Below are 263 nucleotides of genomic sequence, written 5' to 3'. Positions count from 1 at the left end.
TTTCTGGGAAAAAACCTTTCCTTAGTTTTTTAAACGCTTTTAAGGGTGGGCCAAGTGCGACTGCGTCTGGACAGTCCCAGCCGCGACTCAGGCAGCTTGATAACAATTCTTTATAATGTGCGGCTTGTGCTCAAGGTTAACAAGCAGGTCCTCAGGATTTGGGACAAACATGTCTGACACCTCCCCAACCTCTAGGATCTGTACACTCTTTTGGTCTGCAGGAACAAGGTGCATATATGTTTTACAAACTGCATTCACTGACT

The 263-nt window shown here is 45.6% G+C and overlaps 1 protein-coding gene across 1 annotated transcript in view; it reads left to right on the top strand.

Moving 5' to 3' along the window:
• The window catches only part of LOC119587344 (protein transport protein Sec24A-like), a gene marked incomplete at its 5' end in the record, with an annotated part of 16,730 nt that extends 16,630 nt beyond the window's left edge, over positions 1 to 100 (top strand). Inside the window, 1 exon segment of the mRNA XM_037936091.1 lies at positions 45 to 100. Within this exon segment, the coding sequence (XP_037792019.1) occupies positions 45 to 100 (56 nt within the window).
• Positions 101 to 263: the final 163 nt, after the last annotated feature.

Source organism: Penaeus monodon, chromosome 22 (genome assembly GCF_015228065.2).
Source record: "Penaeus monodon isolate SGIC_2016 chromosome 22, NSTDA_Pmon_1, whole genome shotgun sequence".
NCBI classification, from domain to species: Eukaryota; Metazoa; Arthropoda; class Malacostraca; order Decapoda; family Penaeidae; genus Penaeus; species Penaeus monodon.
Note: the sequence above shows the minus strand (reverse complement) of the source record. Positions and strands in the feature narration are given on the sequence as shown.